The 18698-nt window shown below is 49.9% G+C and overlaps 6 protein-coding genes across 6 annotated transcripts; 1 reads left to right on the top strand and 5 right to left on the bottom strand.

Annotated features, from left to right (window-relative positions):
• Positions 1-26: 26 nt before the first annotated feature.
• Positions 27-6757, bottom strand: N7516_000414 (type I polyketide synthase; the record flags this gene model as incomplete). The annotated part of the gene is made up of 2 exons (XM_057213136.1): positions 27-6655; positions 6703-6757. 2 exons carry the CDS (start codon positions 6755-6757, stop codon positions 27-29), a joined length of 6684 nt encoding a protein of 2227 aa, XP_057075019.1.
• A 4-nt stretch (positions 6758-6761) lies between these two features.
• On the bottom strand, positions 6762-7044 carry N7516_000413 (putative polyketide synthase; the record flags this gene model as incomplete). Its single annotated transcript, XM_057213135.1, has 2 exons — positions 6762-6857; positions 6901-7044. 2 exons carry the CDS (start codon positions 7042-7044, stop codon positions 6762-6764), a joined length of 240 nt encoding a protein of 79 aa, XP_057075018.1.
• A 945-nt stretch (positions 7045-7989) lies between these two features.
• N7516_000412 (thioesterase domain-containing protein) lies at positions 7990-8847 on the bottom strand (the record flags this gene model as incomplete). Its single annotated transcript, XM_057213134.1, has 1 exon — positions 7990-8847. The coding sequence occupies one exon, from the start codon at positions 8845-8847 to the stop codon at positions 7990-7992; it is 858 nt and encodes a 285-aa protein (XP_057075017.1).
• A 1583-nt stretch (positions 8848-10430) lies between these two features.
• On the bottom strand, positions 10431-11990 carry N7516_000411 (MCT family MFS transporter; the record flags this gene model as incomplete). Its single annotated transcript, XM_057213133.1, has 5 exons — positions 10431-11311; positions 11367-11481; positions 11540-11588; positions 11640-11715; positions 11762-11990. 5 exons carry the CDS (start codon positions 11988-11990, stop codon positions 10431-10433), a joined length of 1350 nt encoding a protein of 449 aa, XP_057075016.1.
• Positions 11991-13797: 1807 nt separating this feature from the next.
• Positions 13798-15864, top strand: N7516_000410 (Zn(II)2Cys6 transcription factor domain-containing protein; the record flags this gene model as incomplete). Its single annotated transcript, XM_057213132.1, has 2 exons — positions 13798-14956; positions 15014-15864. The coding sequence occupies 2 exons, from the start codon at positions 13798-13800 to the stop codon at positions 15862-15864; spliced, it is 2010 nt and encodes a 669-aa protein (XP_057075015.1).
• A 522-nt stretch (positions 15865-16386) lies between these two features.
• N7516_000409 (uncharacterized protein) lies at positions 16387-17487 on the bottom strand (the record flags this gene model as incomplete). The annotated part of the gene is made up of 1 exon (XM_057213131.1): positions 16387-17487. The coding sequence occupies one exon, from the start codon at positions 17485-17487 to the stop codon at positions 16387-16389; it is 1101 nt and encodes a 366-aa protein (XP_057075014.1).
• Between the last annotated feature and the right edge of the window lie 1211 nt (positions 17488-18698).

Below are 18698 nucleotides of genomic sequence, written 5' to 3'. Positions count from 1 at the left end.
ATCAAGAACAATCTGGTATGTCAACATCAAGCCTCGGCAGCCACCAATTCCAAGGCCTTGGACAATAGTGCAGAGATACTGGTCGCTCCAAGAACATCAAATAGCGACACATCCACCTCGACGACCTTTGTAAACCACTTACGGAACTCCACAGCAACAATGGAATCCAAACCATACGCGGAGAGGGGATTGCTAGGCGCGATGGATTCGGTAGCAATTCCTAAGACGGCCGAAACCTTCTCGATAAAGGCTTCAGTCAAAATGGCGTTTCTCTCTTCGGCGTCGGTGATGGACCGAATATGCGTAACCAGGTCCTTTACAACACCGCCACCAGCAGCACTATCGCCAAAGTCGTAGTTACTATAGAGATTGCGGAAGAGTGGGCGTTGAGTCCAGAAGACATCCTGGGACATCTTGAGACCGGTGATGGTGCTCGTCTGGTCGATGCCGGGTGCAGATAGCGACTGTGATGAAGCGAGTTGGCCTTGAACCACCGCCTCTTCGATCTGATAGAGGAATTCCTGCTCGGTGACGGGATCGAAGCCCATCCGCTCCATGGTCTGTTGTAGAGCAGCATTTTGAGCGACGAGACCGATACCGACAACCATACCAGCATCTATAGCTGTGCCGGCCAGACCGGCCTCGCGTCGATGGCGCATCAATGCATCCAAATAGCAATTGGCGGCCGCATAGTTAGCCAGACCTTTTCCACCAAAGACGGAAGACACCGACGAAAAGCAGACAAAGTACTCAAGCTGGGTTGCACTGGTCGCATGGTGGAGGTTCATAGCACCGTGAACCTTGGGCTTCAGACATTTCTGCCATTGATCGAATGTCATTTTTTCGTAAGGAGAATCCTGGAGAACAACCGCGGCGTGGAAAACACCTGCCAGACGGTTGCCAATCGCATCAATACACGACTGGACTGCAGATAAATCAGTGACATCGCCACGATAGACAGATGTCTGCACGCCCCTCTTCTGCAACCAATCCAACGTGAGTTGGGCTTCTGGATGATCCGCTCCTGAACGAGAAAGTAATGCCAGGCTTCGCGCTCCGCGGCGGAGTAGGAACTCAGCCAGCGTGCGTCCAAGACCTCCCAGACCACCGACCAGCAAGTGAGTCTTGTTGGGATTGAATAGAGCATTGTCGCGGTAGGTTGTGGGCAGGACCGGAACGACATCATCTTCAACCGATTGCAAAACAACAGTGCCGTGGAAGTCGGGGTCCTGAGCCATTTGGAATCCTTTGGTCACATCGGAATAAGGCAATTCCACCGTGTCACCCAGCACTCCAATGAACCCGGTTGTGGCCAGCTCCCAGCATTCTTTCATTACCTTGGCACCATACGCGGAGCGGCTCTCGAATAGGGAAACTGTGTTCACAGATGCTAGCATGATGTTCTTCCGGAACGCATCAGCCACGTTGATGTCCTTGAGAAGATCGTTTGCTCCTAAGTCCACAAATCGACCGCCTGCAGACAGACATGAGAGTGTGGCAGCGATCGACTTGCCCGAGAGATCGTTGAGGACAACATCAACACCAGTCCCCTTGGTCGCGTCCAAGATCTGATGAGCGAAAGAGGTCTCAGTGGAGGAGAAGATGCGATTGGCGTCCAGACCACAGGCCTCTTGCAAGAACCTCTGCTCGCTATCCGATCCAACCGTGGCAAACACAGTCGCTCCTACACGACGGGCAACCTGGATGGCCATCCGGCCGACCTGGCCAGCCGCGGAATGAATTAGGACTGTCTCGCCTGCGCGAAGATGGGCAACCTGGTGAATAGCCTCGTATGCCGTGATAAGAGGGGCGGGAATTGCAGCCGCTGTTGACAATGCCATCTCGTCTTTTAATCTGTACGTCCATGACACAGGGTTGCGCACAATGGTCCGGTGCGCGCCCTGGCCTGGTCTAACTGCCACAACGCGGTCTCCCGGTTGAACAAGAGTGGAGTCGACATCTTTTCCGATGCGAACAACGAGCCCTGCACATACGTCGCCAAGTTTGGATTCATCAGCGGCCCCTAATATGGCAGCACTGTCTCTGGAACTGATCACGGAAGCCTGAACCTTTATCTCTACCTCATCATTGGCGAGTGTTGAGGATTGGAGAGCCAGGTCGTCGTCAAAGACCAGGGTATCAAGGGACCCCACCTTGCCAATCTTGAGGGTAAGCTGGCGATCTTGGTTTAGTGGCTGTTGTGAGGCCGATTGGACAGAGCCGTGGGTCAACTTTGAGTTCAGAGTATCGTCCGTCTGCACACGAGGGATGAAGACCGCACCGTCACGCTCGGTGAGCTCATCCTCCTGGATCTTGGGATTCAGGATTTCGGTGATGAGACTGGAAATGTCTGATTCTTGGGCAGTCGACGAAGTATCCAGCAATACCAGCCTGAGTTCTTCGTTCTCACTTCGAGCGGTTCTGGCAAGACCCGTCATCAGTGCCTGTTCAGGCTTCCGAGAATCCATCGAAGCGCCGTCCAAGACCATGACGACATTTTTCTTGCCAGTGGTCAGAATCTGCTGCAGGGTGGTAAAGTCCTCCGAATCACTGGTTTCTTCTTTGAAAAGAATGTCCTTGTCTAAGGCGGCAAGTATGACGATATTTTCTGGGATCGGGGTGATCTTAGAAAGCTGATTGATAGATACCGTAGACGAGCCTGGATGAGCCAAGGCAATGGTGGATGCAATATAAACTGCCCTGTTGCTTGGATTTGCCGCATTGACCAAAACTAGATCAGTACCGGCAATTGGGTTAGATGACGCATCAGCTTTTCTCCAGACCTTGAAGCTTGCAGAGGAGAAAGCTGGCGTCAAAGCCTCATTGCTGATATTGCTGTCACCCAGCCCGATCACAAATGCATCGGGTTTCAGGTACGTTGTGATATCGTTAGTATGCGACGTAACATCGTCTAGAATGACGAGATCATATTCCCCTTCCTTTGGGTCATCGAGCTTAACCAAAGATGGCCATTCCGACTGTATCTGCTCAACGGAACTGACTACTTCTTCAGCCACTGGAAGTAGGGTCAACGAGTGGAACCGGCGCTGCTCGCCATTCCTTCCACCCAACACCCGCAAAAATTCCCGAGATGAATCGGGAGTGGGCGTGATGTGTAGGATCTTGGAATCCGGGAATTGATGGGCAAATATGTCAACCAAGCGAGCCAGGCTATCTGGCACCGGTGCTTGTGGCCTGTTCAAGAATTCAAATGCCACATCCCAATTTGTGCGGAAGAACAAGGAGCGAATGGACGAGTCGGAGGTGCCCAAACTAGTCAGCTCAAGCCCCTGGATGTCCAACAGCAACTGCTGGCCATCATCGGATTGTAACCGCAGATCACTGGTGACAAGACGAGTGCCCTGGAGATCGATTTCAGTAGAGACCTGGAATTCGTGGTCTGCCGCCAGGAAGGCACTGTCGGCGAAAGCCCCGGAGACCTGCAACGAGCGGAGGAAAGTTGGGACATAAGGCCCAGTGATGGGCTTCCCCGTGCGACCTTCAACGGCTGCAAAGATAGTGTGCAGTGCGGCATCCAGCAGGCTGGGATGGATCAGAGTTGCATGGGAGGGCGCTGGAGAGTTGAACCTGTCAGATTTCCAGCTGAGGGGCGCCGTGGCAAACCCAGCACCACTCTCGATCTGTCCGGTAAGAAGTGCAAAGTTTTCGCCGTACTGAAGCCCCAGAGAGTGAATCCGTTCATAGAAAGTGCGCGGGATGAGGGATTTGACACTCTTGGCCTGAAGCTCGGAGAAACCAGAACACGGCTCCTTGCGATCAATGGATCCAGCTGATCCCTCCTGAACGGAAATCAATCCTCGACAGTGCTCCGTGTTGTCTGCTCCCGAATTGCTAAAGGAGACGATAGAGAATTCGTACCATGCGTCTGGAGTGGGTTTGATGGATGTGGAATGGGGTCTCAAGTCCAACATGACCTCTTTGCCCATGGCTGATTCATCGAGGACCAAGGCGGCTTTGATAGACACATCCCGGAGAGCAAACTGGGATATTGATGCTGGCCCATCCTCCAGCCTAGCGATAGCTTCGATGGCCATAGCGATGTAGCCGGCCGCGGGAAACACGACATCACCATCGATCTTGTGGTCAGCCAGCCAAGGAAGCTCGTCGAGGCGAAGGAAATTGCGCCAGCGGGGAGATCCAGGCACAGAGCCAGCAAGAGGTGTTCCCAGGATAGCGTGGCGGTGCTTCCTTAGTCTATGCTCGGAGATCACGCGAGTATCTGCCCAGTACCGCGCACTATGGTCCCAGCAATACTTTGGCATGTCTCGCAGGCGCTGGGCTTTGTTCACCTCCTGTATGACACCAGATTCATCCAAGAAGTGGTCGCTGTTCACAGCGGCAAGGTCGACCGGATATCCGAGCGCGAAAAGTTGACCTGCGGCGGTCAGGAGTCCCTCATAGTCGAGGGTTCCACGAGTCAGAGAACACAAGTAGGGGATGTCGAGCTTGAGAGACTGAACGGTCTGTCGAGACGGTCCTTTCAATGCTGGATGGGGACCGATTTCCATGAGAACATCCACGGCCTGCTTGCCCTCCTCATCGATGAGAATCCCACTGAGGGCTTCTGTGAATCGTACAGTGCCAACCATATTGTCAACCCAGTATTGAGGGCCCATCAGGCTAGGTTGAGCGGCCTTGGCTGTAACACTGGAGAACATCTTACGCTGGGCTGGGAGCGCGGCGAACTTAGTATGCTTCTCCAACGCCTGCAGGTAACCGGGGGCCAGTGGGAACATATGATGCGAATGGAAAGCCTGGGCGACCTGCAGTTGACGGGCAAAGACCTTTCTGTCCACCAGGTCTTTCTTCAATTCCACAATGGCGTCTTCGTCCCCAGAGAGGGTGATGCTGGAAGGACTATTGGTGGCTGCCACAGCAATGCGTCCCTTGTACGGCTCAATCTCGAGTCGGGCTTCCTCCTCAGTCAGACCAACCGCCATCATACTACCTTTGATGCCATTTTCCGGGCCATTGGACATGTACAATCCTCGGTAGTAAGCAGCAATCAAGGCATTCTCAAATGACAGGATTCCGGCGGCATACGCAGCACCCATCTCACCACTGCTGTGTCCCACCACTGCGGTTGGCTCGATGCCCCACTGGGTTAGCAAGGTGCAGAGGGCCAACTGCAGTGCGGTGCACAAAGGCTGAGAGAACTGAGTCTCACCAAGACGAGTTGTCGCCTGGGACTTGAGAAGTTCGTCGACGACAGACCACTCCGGTGCGTCGGAAAGCTGGCCAAGGATCTTGTCGCATTTCTGCAAAGTCTGCTTAAAAAGAGGCGACTTTTGAATGAGTTCTCGACCCATTGCAAACCATTGCCCTCCCTGACCAGTGAAAACGAATCCGATGCGGGGCTTCTCAGACTGAGCTGCGGTCCAGGCGGCAACTGGCAGAGGATCCACGAAATCACCCAGAAGAGTGTCTGCATCATTGCTGACAGCAAATGACCGGAATTTGTGCATAGACCGTCGCACACTTAAATTATAAGCCAGGTCGCGGATATCAAGTTCCGGCCGTTCCTCGACATAATTCGAGAATGCTTCGCCCGTAAGCTTCCCAGTTTTTACAGAGTGCGAGGTCAAAGGGAACAAAAATGGTCGTTCTTGTGTCATTCCCTCGAGGTCAAAAGCCAAGTCAAGCTTTTCCCACGGTCTGTCTTGCTGTGCATAGTGACCCTCGAGAATGACATGTCCATTCGTTCCTCCGTAACCAAAGGAATTGATACTCGCCCGGCGTAGTCCGTTCGGAGCATCCCAGTCCAGCGTCTTGGTGGGAACTTTTAATTTCCATTCATCAAAATTTATATTCGGGTTGGGGGTGTTGAAATGCATGTTTGGAGGAATCCGGCCCTTTTCCAGAGAAAGCGTCGCCTTGATCAGAGCTGCCACACCGGAAGCACCCTCCAAATGACCAATATTCGATTTGACAGATCCCAGATGGAGATAATCTTCCCGTTCAGGGGCAAACACCGCCCCGATAGCTCGGGTTTCTCGTGGATCACCCGCGCGGGTTCCCGTTCCATGAGCTTCAAAATAGGACGTATCTCTGGGATCAAGTCTTGCTGTGCGATAGACCTGTCTTATGAGGGCTTCCTGTGATTCAGACGATGGCAAAGTGATACCTTGCTTCGTTCCATCATGATTAACGCCCGTCCCGCGGACAATGGCTCGGATGATATCGCCGTCCAACTCGGCCTGGCTCTTCCGCTTTAAAATAATTGCACAGATACCTTCACCGCGGACGTAGCCGGAGCCATCGGCGTCGAAGGCACGACACCGGCCGTCAGTAGATAGCATACCAAGATCAGTCATGGTAATGAAGATGTTCGGGTCAAAGTGCAAGGCTGAGCCTAGAATAATGGACATGGACGCCTCGCCGGACTGCAGTGTCTGATTGCCGAGATGGAAGCAAACCAAGGAGGAAGAGCACGCGGTGTCAATGGTGGCACTTGCTCCGTGAAGGTTGTAGAAGTATGAGATACGGTTGGACAGAATGGAGTTTCCCGTTCCCGTGATGGTGTATTTAGGATAGTACTCCAGGTCTTTTGTAATGGTGGAGTTGTAGTCGTTTGTAAAGGAACCACAAAACACGGATGTCTGTGATCCAGCGACCTTGTCCAGAGGGATGCCAGCTGTTGTTGTCAGTATGTGAGTAACACAAGTGGAAATCGCTGCGTACCATCTTCCAAGGCCTCGTAAACAACCTCGAGCAACAATCTCTGCTGAGGGTCCATAGCCTCAGCCTCGTTTCCCCGAGATATTGAAAAATCCCGGATCGAACGCCCCGAGGTCCTGATCCAAAAAGTAGCCATATCGAGCATTTGTCTGAACAGTCTGTGAGAAAGTAATTCAACGATAAATTGGATAGGCCTCATACCGTTCCCTTATTTTTACCATCTGGATGGTAGAAACTATCAACGTTGAATCTGTTCTCTGGCATCTTCCGCTGCACGTCTTTCTGTTGCTCGATCAAGTTCCACAATGCACTTGGACTCGATGCTCCAGGCACACGACATGCCATACCCACGATGACTGCCGGGTCATCACTTGGCAGGGGGGTAGGGATACCCGTTGAGCTTGAGCTCGAGCCCGAGCCCGAGCCCCCCGCGAAAATAGTACATCCAGGGAGACATGTGGATGATTTGCAAAGCAAAATGTGTTTGTTGTTGTATAAACAGACTCGAGATACGCTGGGGAGTAGTTATGTTATATGGACTAGGCAACTACACAAATGTACAGCACATTGCCAGTACGAGCATAGGTTTCCTTCTATCCGATATCATAATTGTCTTGCAGTAAGTCGAAAGAGCATATGTACGCAAGACAACCCGTCTTACGTGCAGGAGCTAATACTCCGCCGAGGCACGGATAATTTGTGAAGTCTAGACTTCACGCAGTGAGCACTTGGTGTTAGGGCTAGAATTATTTCAGACATCCGTGGGATTGCGGAACTATGCAATGATTATCCGTGAGGATATGAGTACGATTCGAGACATGACGGGTTTGAGGACGATCCTTTGTATGGACGACTGAGCATGTATTACCTATTTACAACTTCTAGGTTATGAACAAATAGCATACCTAATCGCCTGTACAGTCGATGCCAGTGTGTGACGGGTTATCTATGAAAAGATTATAGTTGCTTTTTTAGGTATCATTCTAATAGAGTACTTAGACGTACTGGGAGCAATATGAAATGTGGAATTGAGGTAGAATAATCTTGCAATCTAGTCGATAGCTCAAATGACGTTCTGAGCCTAATATTAATATCTCTATTAATTATTCATATCCCCGTAAGCAATTGTGTGTGTGTGTGTGTGTGTGTGAGAGAGAGAGAGAGAGAGAGAGAAGGTAGGACCATGATCTATTCAATCTATCAGAAGCAGAGCAGACTGGCAAGCAAACTGCTCAGTCTACTGCTCAGTCTGCTAACAACCAATCAGGCATCTATGGGATAATCCAACAACTATCCAACAACTTTGCCTACAATATCTCTCAAAATACCGGTCAAATCGTCTACATGAGCAGGTTCGAACACACTATTATGCTCCGCCGCTAGAGTATACCCCTCCCAGCCGGCAAACAGCTCAGGCTGCCAGCCCATATACTCATCCTCGTAGCGATCAAAATAAAACTTCCTACTGGACTCCGTGATCAGGCTTGAGGGGGGCACTTCCAGAACCGAGCACTTGACAAACGAAACGTTGACCTCTTTCAAGGCGCCAACAAACTCCCCGTCTGCAGCCCGTTCCACGAGCGCCAGCACATTGTAGATATGTTTGTACATGTTCTGCCACATGACAGCGGACTCATCATCCGCATCTGCGCCTGTCCCCTCCCCCTTCTCCGGGGGCGTAGGCTGCCGGGCGTTCAGTATCGGCTGGCCCGCCTGCTGTGCAATGGCATTGTAAGTGAGTGCCGCCAGCCCTTCTTGCCCCTCACTGCCCCAAGGCGGACGGGAGATTGGATTCGGTGTATCAATCATAATAACGTGCAGAATGGTCTCCCCCTGCGCGGTAAGCAGCTCGGCCATTTTCAGCGCGACGAGGCCACCAAACGACCACCCGCCAAGCACATACGGACCCGTGGCCTGCTTGCTGCGCACCAGACGGATGTATTGGCGAGCGACATCATCGATGGAGGATGGTAGACGGTACCGGCGTGGTCCGTAGAGGGGGGAGCTGATTCCGTAGACGGTTCGTCCGCGGGTGTCGAGAGAGCCGAGCGAGTTGTATGGCATGGCCAGGCCGGAGATGGCGTGGATCAGGAAGAGGGGCGCAAGGCGCGACTTTGGGCTGCCCTGGACTTGGAAGATGGTGTCCATGTTTGGATGGAATGGAGGATGAAGATGGGAGAGGTCTGAATGGTCAGGGTGTGTGGACTCGAGCTATATGATGAGAGAGGGAGACGATGCGGATAATTCTGTGACAATCCATTCTGGATATCATCACCTTTCGGACAAATTCTATCTCGCACGGATTCGATCTCAGACAGACTCTTCAAACCTCCTCGCGGCGACGGATATTTCCAAAGACATAGAATGAGTGAGATGGATGCCAGCATCTACTGATGTAACCCAATAATTTAGTTTCCTGACAGTTCGTCACACTAATAGTGGGATACCTGGATACCCCCACGCCAAGAGGGCTAGACTCCTTTTTTTTCGTTTCTATGAATAAACAGGTGAAGCCAAGAAAGTTCAAGCAATGGAGATCGCAATTAAGCTAATGATGCACAGTAATCTGGACCCCTGCCAAGGCCAATTAGAATTACGGGCGACTAATGGGACCACCCCTACATAACCCTCTGATTGGATACTGCCTTACCGCCTTTTCATCACCGCCTTCTTAAAGCATATATACTAATTTCAACTTCTCTTTTATTTCTACATACACTTTACAATGGTACGACCAACCATCGATCTTAAATCTTTTAAAGATGAGATCATCTCTCTTTCCTAAACCGGTATAGCTTTCCAGTCCATATGCAACACTCTACGCGATACACATACCCTTATTATTACACCTATAACAATAGGGAGGCGCATTAAAACATAGGGAGTTGAGCGAATCACGGATAAGGACACTTATCTTCTAAGTTAGCCTTTGTAATCGACAAATAACAATTACGCTTCAGACCGAAGGCTTTAATATAAGCGTTCTAGAGTGGAGGGGGAGAGAAGGGGACGATAACATAGTAGGAAGGCTTCAACGCCGAAAAGTAAGGGAATCCCAGGATTTGTATGGTACGAATAGCGTCAACAATTAGTGCCCATTTTCTAAGGCATGAAGGTCATCGACCTCATAATTCACGTATCAAGGCATCTTCAGGCTTCAATATTACTAATAACTACATAATCAGTTTTTGTAAAGGGAGAGTGGATCGAAACTACTGCCGGCAATATAAACCAATCAGAGGGTTATGTAGGGGTGGTCCCATTAGTCGCCCGTATAGAATGAGGAATTCGGCAAGACTAGTACCACCCCTATGTAGTCAGAATTCTGTCAATGTGGAACCGCCAAGTCTACGCTAATCTTTGCTAGCGCACTGTATTGCATATACCATATACACCAATTTATAAGATGTTTAGTAAGAAAAACATTGTATTGTGATGAAATAAAACGCCAAGTTTACTAACTTAAAAGTATATGCATGATCCACATTGACAGAATTCTGACTAGGGGGGTAGTAGACGTAGTGGTATTCCTCGTAAAATCGGGCCGAACGGAGACTTTTAGTAAGTTTCATTATGTGACCGTGTATTTCCTTAGTCATCTCCGGCCTAATGTCGACATCGACATAGTTGACCTTGCAACGATTAAATATATTAAATATATTATTAATTATAGCCGCCAACTGCGCCGAATCCGATTTTCCATCTTGTCTACAACATAGTCTATCTCGTATTTACACTTTGGCAAAGAAATTCCATCCCGCAAGGTACCACCGGCCAACAACAAATAGTCCCGTGCCAATAAGCATAGTCGCACCAGCAAAGATCTGCAGTCCCATGAATGCACCTCCATCCCGTTCCTCAAGAGCGCCACCGATAGGACTGGCCACCAGCGCCGCAATTCCAACAGCCAACCACAGCGTGCCCGATCGTACCCCAATTTCCCGAATATCACTGATCTGCGCTGTCAGCGGCGGGATGAGCGAAATGAATGCCCCCGAGGCGAATCCGTACAGCGCCGAAAAGACGATGATGGGCGCATTGGCGGTGCCGGGCAACCACAGCGCCAACACAATAACACCGGCAAACCCACACATGGCTATCATCGTGTTAAATCTGCCAATGATGTCGGCGACTTTGCCGGGGATAAGACGGCCAAAGAGACTGGCGCCGTTGAGGATCGGGATGAGATACCCGGCGAGCCCGGCGGACATGCCTTGGTATTCAGCTTGGACGATGATGTAATTGAATGGCAGGTACATTCCCAGGTAGAAGAGAGCACAGCCGCCACTGAGCATCAGGAAGGGGCCTTCTTTCAGTGGGCGAATGTGGTCCATGATCGAAACGGGTTTCGGGGTTGGGGGCAGACGCGATGTCACAGTCGGTAGAGCAATGACCAGGAGAGCGAGGTTGATGAAGGTGCAGACGCGAATGGCCCAGCCGAATCCCAGCGAAGCTAGTAAGTGCTCGAGACAGATGGGCATGACGACGCCGCCGATGCTCGTGCCGGTGAGCAGGATCCCAAATGCAAAGGCGCGTTTCTTATGGAACCAGGTGCTGGCTGTGCTGAGTGATGCGGTAAATAGTGCTGCATCACCGAGCGAGGTGCACACGCCTGTATATTCTTAGCATTGATTGTTTGATTTTGGGTGTGTAAGAGGGGGATGTACCCTGGGACAGAATAAACTGGTAATACTCGGTAGAGATGCTACACATCATCATTCCAAAGAGATGGAGGAATACTCCTGGGTAGACAAGCACCTTGGGGCCATAGTTATCGTATAACTGGAATCGTTTAGTCCACATATATTCCGTAGATGGTATAACTAAATCAATTACTCACTTTGCCGGCCACAATACCTCCTCCGAACAGAATAAACGTCTGGATAGAGCTGTAGACACATTAGCAAACAATGCAATCTAGAGCGCTCGGGACAACATACGAAATCCAAGAGATCTGGAACGCCGTATAATCTTTGAGTTGATGTTCCTGGTAGTAACTCTGAAACACACCAAACGCTACATGGGTCAGCACTAGTGTGTCAATCAGACATCCACTACTCACCATTGGCCCATCCAAACATAGAGAAGAAGATACACCAGCCCCCGGCAACATTCAACCAGGCCTTGGTGCCTCCATCGGGGAAGTTGGAGGCGTCATTGATCGGTTTATCACTCGTAGTCTCGGACTCGTTGACTGGTGTCACAACACCACTATCACCCGTGTCGTGAACACTTTTCTGCTCATCAAAGACATTCCGGTCTGCATTGCCAGCTGACTTGAAGAGGTTCATGGTGGGGGAAATGACAATGAACTATTAATGTGAAGATCCAGAAACTACACCGCGTAGACGGAGGGCTTTGCCTTTTAACTGTATCTCTGTGTCCCCCCTACGCATATCTATACAGAATACCACAACACCTAACACTAGCATAGTTATGATTTCTCAGCCATCGTTTTTTGAAGCCCGTTTGTCAGCTAGTTGTTGAAATATGTCTGCGAGACGGAGAGAATATGTCTGCGAGACGGGGGAAATAGCCTCCGGTGCAGGTTTAAATCTCCGGGCCCATCCCCTGTTAGGTACTGGAACATACTAAGACACAACGCTAAACTTGGTCTGGCTAGTATAGAGAGTGGGAACTAGGAAATACATAAAAGCATTCCCATAGGTTGAAACAGGGTACTAGTACAGTAGCTTGATCACAATCCTGAAAAATATGAACCAATCGGGATGCAACAATGCCCGTTCTGTGCCGTCCGTCGGCTCACCCGTGAACGGGAGATGCCGCAATTCCCACTGTTATTTAAGACTAGCGGTAATCTATCACATTACAAAACACCATACCACCAAATTATACCTAGGATATCAGAGGAAATGTGTAAATTACGTTAGAAACAATACACCACGCTAGATTGTACCACTCGGCTATACTAGTAGCGATCCGACTAGACACTTCCGATCGCCTCCACCAGCTATACCTACCTAGGTAAATAGTAGCACCACCCTACTCCGTATACCTAAATACTAGTTTCTTCAAGGGCTTTCCAACAAATTGTGTGACATTACTACTAATGATTCTTCCAGTCCATTGTTATACTTTTTTTGTACATAATTCAAGCATAATTCAAGGCTCCCTAATTCTATCAATGTTTTGCACCTATTGTCTTCAATTTTGAGCCAGAAAAATCAAGTTTGAAATTATTTCGAGGCAGGGAAAGCTGCCGAAAGCCGATTGTATGACAAGAGGGTGAGCTCGGGAACTTTTGACACGGGCTATAGCATAAGCAAATAGGTGAGAACCGAGGAATATGCATGTCGGAAGGTGTGCATACCCTACTGCAAGGATGACGTGGCAGGGATCGCCCATTTCACATCATTTCTTCGATTAAGATTGGTCAATCGTGTTTATTCACCTAACGCATAGGAGATGGCGTCTTGCATGCAACGGCTGAAAGAATTTCCATGTTCGGAGACTAAATCATCTGCAATACACAGATGCAATAAGTGTATGGAGTAGTCAAATACATATATAAATCATTGAAAGCCCGACATCCTAGACAATTTCAATTCCGATTCATTAATCTTCCTTGAGTGGAAGAAAGTGGATGGTTCTCGATGCATGAAGGAAGTGATCAACCACGTAAGCTAAAGGGTCCAGTGAGAGATTCTTCAACACGAAATTAGCCAAACCTTCCTATGGTGGATTCAAGCACCCTTCCCGGGAGGATTTAGCCAAGAAACGCCCCCAATCCTTCGCAATCCTTTTAGTGCTGACAGCAGCAAGACCTTTTCCGCCTATCTAGCCAGAATGATCCAAGCATAGTTGGCCGTCGCCTTGATTGTCTTAGTGCTGACAGTAGCAAGACCGTTTCCACTTATCTAGCGAGAATGGTGTAAGAAGCCTATCTAGCCAGAATGATCCAAGCATAGTTGGCCGTCGCCTTGATTCTCTTAGTGCTGACAGTAGCAAGACCGTTTCCACTTATCTAGCGAGAATGGTGTAAGAATAGTTGCCACTGTTCACTATTTATAACTACCACGCCGGCCCTGAGACTGCGAAGGAAACGGGAGGTTCAAGTAAATATGATGATTCGGTGCAATGACGTCGCAAGCAAAGTCCCCGCCAACCCCTATGAGGCGCAGCTGTCAGTACTGCCGCGCGCGCAAGGTACGATGTTCGGGTCAGAGTATATGTGATATGTGTCGACAGAAAGGCAAAGTGTGTGTCTACGATGCAGAGAACCTGCGAGGCCGACGGAAATGCTCTGTGCCTCAGTCCAACTGCACGAAACCAGAGCTGGATCTGCAAGAACTGAATTGCAATGTGCCACCGCGGTTGGCTTACGGCACGAGTGGACAAGAGCTGGAGAGGATTTTCCAGCAAAATATGAAAAATAGACCAATAGCTCCGGTCATGGCCAAGGCAGTGGAAGATCGGCCATTGGCGACATCGTTGTTTTCAATAGCACCTGATATGCTGGAGATGTTGTTACTTCGATTTGGTCATCTCGGTTTCGGTCCAGCGGAACACCGGCCAAGATTCTTTGCGACGTGTCTCGCACAGGATACCACAGAAACCATGTTTGAAATTGATCTGGGAGTCTCCGTCAACAGCCCATTGACCTCGATTGACTCTAGTTGGATGATGCAGCTCATCGATATCTGGTTCTCCATTCACCCTTTCTCCGTCCTGATCTCCAAAACGCTCTTGTTGCAGAGCATCAAGGATGGAGTCTATGATCAGGCCTTGCTCGCTATCCTGCTCTCAGATGCGATAGCCACGTTAGCCACACACGTACCCGAACCCAATCGCCCGTCACTGCTGGTGGAAAGCGCAGCACTGGCTGAGTGGTCCATGTCTCAAGTGCGTACCCTAGCAGTCAATGTCTCAGACATTAGCACTGCACAGACCTTATTGCTGTTGGGCTGGCATCATTTGCACCGCTCTCAAGCTCGCCGGGCAACGAGCTATATCCAACTGGCAGCCCAAATCATCAACGATTTGCGTAGCCGTCTCTCCACAGCACCCAACACTGCCCCTTACCGCATTAAAATCAACGGGTTCCAGGTCATCGATGTGGAGCACGAAGTATTGCACAATATGGACTCGGTAACCTCCTCACTCCGCTTGTGGATCCTGATGCAAACGGAAGACGGCGATTCACCGGCCCAGAAACTGGCAGATATCCCTGTCAGTTTTCCCCCAGTCGACGAGTTTTCGTCTCGCATGACAGTGTTGGATATTGCCTCTGGCCACGGTAAGATCGCAGTCCCGTAGCCCTTTTACCCTGCTGTGAACTGAGATTTCTCCCAAGTATCAACCATCCGAGCACAGGCGACAGTAGCCCGGCTCCTCTGGCCACTCAGTCAGCTCACAGCAACCCTGGGCCACGTATACATCCTAGCACACTGGTACCAAAACACCACAGGATCCCACGACAAAATTCCCTCCCAAACCCGCCATCTCCACCAACTGCGCCAGCTAGCCGGCAACGGGTTAGACAAGGAGTCATTATGCAGTAGAATCCGCCTCTGTCTCCAGGAGGCGTTGCGCACGATGCAAGAAGCCAGCTCTAGCAGTTCCCTCGAGGCAATCGTCAAAGTCACCTATCTAACCATCATGATCCATATGCTTTTCCCACACGGACCCTTTGAAAGCTGGACGCTAAACGAGGAAGTTCTGGGGGATTTTCTCACCGAGGCTGGGTCCCTCTTAAACACCATTTCTTCTTTTACCAGAGATCACCCATTACTCAAGGCCGAAGCTGCCGGGTGTTTCTCCACTGCTGCTGAGATCTTCTGTTTGGGATTGGGGGTCTGCGTCCGAGTGATGCAGTACATCAGTTCGCGCCAGTTAACTGGATCCGAGACCGAGCGAGGCATGATCACCGCAAACAGTACCGGCTTAGCCGAACTCCTCATACAAATTCACCAGACAGCCAAAAGCGAAATTATCATGCAGACAAAACGAATCGAATCTATTCTGCACGAGCTGGAAGGCATCACCCTAGACACGGGTATTACCCACATGAGCAGATACAATGATCTCGAGACTCAGGGTCAGCATCTCACAGGAGAGTTCATATTGCAACTGGATAGTTGGAATGATGATGATCTTACTCTCTGTTCTGGGTTTCCTCTTCTGCCCGAGGCGTGGGTGGAATGAGATACTCTAATGGGTCTCTGAAAGAAGGCTGTACCACGTCTTGCATATATCGCGAGGCCTGGCCAAACCATAAATCTGTCGAAACAGAGAGTGCTTTTTATTCGTGGGTTGATCTGAAAGTTGAGTTGACTAGGGACATATTTCTAGACATAGAAGGATATATATATTTAGATTTATAAATACACCGGGTTTTACATCGCGCGACATGGCTTTCCTTTTCAGTCTTAGGGCTCACCCACTGCCGCTTTTTGATCACTGACAAAGTCTATAATGCGGCCCTCTGGTATACTTGAGATCTCTGAATACTCTCTATGATGCCTACACCTTCCAATCTTGGAATCTTTTGCCGTTCGTTCACTGGTGTTGGGCGCTTGGCACGGTTACGCCGGCAGGACGGGGCTTCAACTTTGGTGGGAGGTCAGGTTAATATACATGAAATCATCTATCATATTGTGTCTCTAAGCGTTAATGACAAGGAATTGCTATATAGCCTCCGACTATCGCCGAGATCTGAACTTGCTCTCAAGATGCAAACCCGAACAATGTTGCGAGTTTCTTGGAGCTGTATCCAGCATAAAGAGCAAGTTGCAACATGATACGAGCCTTCTGGGGGTTCAAGTCCTGTCCACCGTACATATTTCCAGAACCGTCTGTCTGGACAAAGCCTCCCATTGTTCTGCTGGAAACCACGACTTGCGTACCATATTCCTCAACCAAGTCCTCAATCTCACTTGTTCCCGCCGATGTCCAGCCTCCAGCCCCCATACCAGCCAAGACTAAGCCCTTTGCTCCACTCTCTACTGCAGAGCGAGCCAGCTTGGGGCTCAGTACTTGATGCCCGAATAGGATGTCCACTTCAGGCAATTCAGTTGCCCCCGAGACGTTGAAGTACTCACGGCCAATAGGCAAGACGGGATGATAGTAGAACAGTGGCTTTGTATCCAGGAAGAAACCCAGGTAGCCTTGTTCGGATGCTTTGAAGGTGTCCAGGGCATTTGAATGCGTTTTCGTCATGTAGAAGGCGCTCCCGATACGGTCGTTCAGCACAACCATGGTACCACGCCCACGTGCCTCGGGGGTTCCCGCAAGGGTGACAGCTTCCAGCAGGTTCATGGGTCCATCAGCGCTGATAGCTGTTGCTGGCCGCATAGCACCCACCACGACGACAGGTTTGTCGGTCTTGATGGTCAGGTCAAGGAAGAACGCCGATTCCTCCAAGGTATCTGTTCCATGAGTGACAACTGCTCCCTGGCAATATGGGTCGTCCAGAGCCTCTTGGATCATCGATGTCAAGTTCAGGACAATTTCCGGGGTGACGGCCCCCGAATCAACGTTAGCGACCTGGACACCTTTGACATTTGAGATGTTCCAGAGCTCGGGCACAGCGTCGATAAGGATGTCGACGCCAAGTGCACCGGCGGTGTATCCCGTAGTTGCAGTGTTCGAGGCAGCAGATCCAGCAATGGTTCCTCCAGTGGCGAAAATAGTGATGTTTGGAAGGCTGCTGTTGAAAGGCGTGTCGCGCGCAAGCAGGTGATGAGGGAGAATAGGTAGTGTTGGAGCAGCTGCACTACATCCTAAGTAGGACAGGAAAAGAGTCCAGGTGCTTAAATAAGTACGCATCTCGGGAGACATGTATAGGCTAAGATGTAGTTATGATCAGGGCTGCTCTCCCAGGGGATTTTGCGGGATTCCCCGTACCCTTCTTATAGTTCACTCAACTGCATATTCGTGTATAGCCAATGCTTGGCAAGTGCTTGGCGGTTCGAACTGTGCGATAAGCAACAGAACCAGTTCTGTGGTCGGAGATTCTGCTGCTTATCCTAATTCGTTACTCGAGTTCCCACAGATACGCTTCAGGGGCTATACGAAGAGCCGGTTATGCGTGATAATTTTCTTGCAGGCATGGTTACTTCCCCAGATTCAGGGGCTCTACAGGCTAGCATGGAGACAGATCACTTTGTTTAAAATTGGGGAGTTACTAGCTTCTTTCCCACTTGTCGTAGTCTAGTATCTTTGTAGGAAGTTCCGTGGTATCTCGTCAGATGTGGGCATCACTACAAAGAAACGATGTAGTTATTCGATAATCGAGTCACTATTGTAAGTGAGTCGCAGTCTCTCAAACAAATAAATGCGATAAATTACAATTTTATTTTACTTAATAGTTGAGATATATATTTCTGGCTCATAGATAGCAATGCAAATTCCGATCCGATAACAATCTAACTGTCAAATTTCCTTGAAATTGCTAACTATACAGTATTTAGAAGCCTTATCAATAGCTAATATCGACAAAGAATATGAAAATGAATGTGGTTGTTAATATATAAGGGTGTCATACATAGGATTCACGACGGAGTATGTGTTCTTGGAGATGGCTTATCGAATACGTTACGTTATACAATCGATGTTTAGTGCTACCCAGATAAGGACTTACGGCAATGTCCTCCGGAGCAACCCAGGCTGCCACAATCGCCATTTGGCGGAGATTGCTCGTGGATTGGTTGTTCTATCCTTGAGCGCAACTAAGGGTGCGGGTTAGCGATTAGTCTTGGGGATGAGGGTAGGTCGCATCAGCCGCTACGAAGTGACAAGTATGATACCGTAGTGGCCGATGGAACCCATCCACCCACGAGGCCCTGACTAGAACAGCCGGGGTTCTTATCTCTGGGCCAAGTGGCGATTGAAGCAGCCTAGGGTCATACTTGGTAACATCCGGAGAACGATGGTCAGGCGGGCTTAGGAGATCTACAACATATAAGATCTAGTACAGCCCTCGTGCGACCTCCCTACCAATCCTTTGACTCAGCGCGGTCGTCCAACCTCTCCTGTTC

Source organism: Penicillium verrucosum, assembly GCF_028828655.1.
Source record: "Penicillium verrucosum strain IBT 35672 chromosome Unknown utg000001l_segment0_segment0, whole genome shotgun sequence".
Lineage (NCBI taxonomy): Eukaryota > Fungi > Ascomycota > Eurotiomycetes > Eurotiales > Aspergillaceae > Penicillium > Penicillium verrucosum.
This window is presented reverse-complemented; position numbering and strand designations above follow the sequence as displayed.